General features: G+C 34.3%; 1 protein-coding gene across 1 annotated transcript; it reads right to left on the bottom strand.

Annotated features, from left to right (window-relative positions):
* Positions 1-460: 460 nt before the first annotated feature.
* LOC122678342 (olfactory receptor 6C68-like) lies at positions 461-1,399 on the bottom strand. Its single transcript, XM_043878999.1, has one exon. The coding sequence runs from the start codon at positions 1,397-1,399 to the stop codon at positions 461-463; it is 939 nt and encodes a 312-aa protein (XP_043734934.1).
* Positions 1,400-2,525: the final 1,126 nt, after the last annotated feature.

A 2,525-nucleotide genomic window follows, 5' to 3' on the forward strand; every position in this document is an offset into this window, starting at 1 on the left:
GTTTAACATTCCTCATCATCTTCCCTTATTAATATGTTGATATCTGGAGAATCAACAGATGGGTCATAGCTAGACATATTGTGGTGATGATTTTACTATGTATAAAAATATCAAATCATCCTGTTGTACACTTGAAAGTAATAAATATTGTATATCAATTATAATTCAATAAAAATGGCTTCCTATACCAATAGTATGAAATATCTGGGAAAATCATTTAAAGAAGTAAAAGGAATGACTTGATCTTGGCAGGTTCTCTTTAAAGAATTAAAAGTGATATATTTTGTTCCTCATAAAGCAATGTTCAGTAATTAGTTGTTTAGTATATGAATGGAAGGAAAATTAAAGACTAAATCGTTCTGAAGTCAGTCTGCTTGGTTAGAAGGTAAGAAGTTGCAACATAGTTTCTTGGTTTTATGTAAATGTGTATCCTTTCAGTTGGTTTATCAACATGTTTATTTTACTTTCTTAAGAGAAATGCAGTTTTTTTCAGTGAGTCATTAAAGGCTTGTTTAACTTGCTTATTCCTCAAAGTATATATAAAAGGATTCAGCATTGGTGATATGGAAGAAATAAGCAGTGACACACCTTTGTTAATATTTCCCTCTTCTTTTGCAGATGGTTTGACATAGATGAAAATGCAGCTGCCATAAGAGATGGAAAGTACAATCATGTGGGAAGAACAGGTAGAAAAAGCTTTTTTTCTTTGTTGAAGAGAAGGAAATTTTAGAATTGTCCTTATGATGTATATATAGGAGAAAACTACACATATGAGAGTGATGATGAGGACCAGTACAGAACAGACTATTACCATCTGCTCAATTAACCATGTGTCTGAGCATGAGATCTTCAGGAGAGGTGATGCATCACAGGCAAAATGATCAATGACGTTAGAATCACAGAATTCCAGATGAAAACCTAAGCTGAGTGGCGGGAGGATAGTCATAAGTGCCACCATCCAGCAGCAGATGACCATTGTTTTGCACAGTTTGTTGCTCATGATCGTCATATAATGCAAGGGTTTGCAGATGGCCACATAGCGATCATACGACATGGTTGCCAAGAGAAAAAATTCAATTACCCCAAAAAGATATGTAAAAAATAATTGAGTCACACATGCATTATAGGTAATGGTTCTGTCCCCAGTTGATATATTGTATAGGAATCTTGGAATACAGGAGGTTGTAAATGAGATTTCTAAGAAAGAGAAATTTTGGAGGAAAAAATACATGGGTGTTTTAAGGTGAGGATCTACCAATGTTAGGGTAATGATGGTCAGATTTCCGGTTATACTCAAAATGTAGGTGAGAAATAGAAATATAAAAAGGAAAACTTGCAACTGAGGATCTTCTGTCAGTCCTAGAAGAACGAATACTGTTACTGTGGTGTGGTTTCTCATTATTGACTCCTGGATTTTGCCAACCTACCTGTAAATGTCAGAGAGATTTGAGCTGGAGAATTCAATGACATCAGCCAATAATGAACATTCTCTTGCTTATTCGGCTCATCCAGCATCCATGGTTTTTACTTGCTGATTTGAATGATACATTTCCTATTTTAAAGTGAGCTGAGCCACCCAGTCTATTTATGCATAATAACCAAAGGAAATTATTTTATAAATGTTAATTTTTGAATTATAGTCTAACTTTATATTTTTAGAAGTTTTTTTTTTTTTTAGATTTCATATATAGTTGACATCATAGGGTGTTTTTCTTTCTCTGTTTAACTTATTTCACAAAGCTGTGAACAATGTCCTTCCCTCTTTTTTCTCAGCAAGTAAATCCTGTCTTCTGCTACTTTTGACCTGGTCGACTGGGTGAAGTGTGCACAGCTGACAGACCCCATCACAGAGAGGAATATTGATTGAGGCTCAGGGTAGATAAAATTTGATGGAAGACTGGTACCCTCTTGGGCAGTGCATTGTCTTCTGTTGGTGACCATGACTCACAATGAGAACCTCTGTCTTTTTTAAGTCCTTTTTTACCACCAGTAGTTCCCTTCATATTTGATTCAGTTTTGCTTGGTCTTAAAACAATTTCATCTTTAAAAATCAATCTTTTGCTTTTATCTGCATTCAGTCTAACATAAGCATTAAATGTTTATTAATGATCACATATTCAAATTGATTAAATTCTGCCTTAAGAATTTAACTTTCACAAAATATTTTAATTTTGCAAAAGATCAAAAAGGGATAAAATCTCTGCTACTGATGTGTGCAGGTGTGCAGTGGATTTTATTTTTTGTGTGTCTGTGTTTTTGGGGGGATTTTATTTCTGAATATTCAGCAAAAATCCTATTAATGGTTTCTAAGATCCATCATTCTAGAAAAATGACTGTGGGTTATTCCTGTCAAATGCCAACATTAGTATTCATTGCAGTGGTTGGCTATTTAAGTATTACATGGAAGAGACGGATAAATTGGAAGATTGGGATTGACATAAACACACCATTATATATAAAATAAATAATGAGCTTGTGTTTAGTTGTGTCCGACTCTTTGCGACTCCATAGACTGTAGCCTGCCA

The sequence above is a fragment of the Cervus elaphus genome, chromosome 3 (genome assembly GCF_910594005.1).
Source record: "Cervus elaphus chromosome 3, mCerEla1.1, whole genome shotgun sequence".
Taxonomy (NCBI): domain Eukaryota; kingdom Metazoa; phylum Chordata; class Mammalia; order Artiodactyla; family Cervidae; genus Cervus; species Cervus elaphus.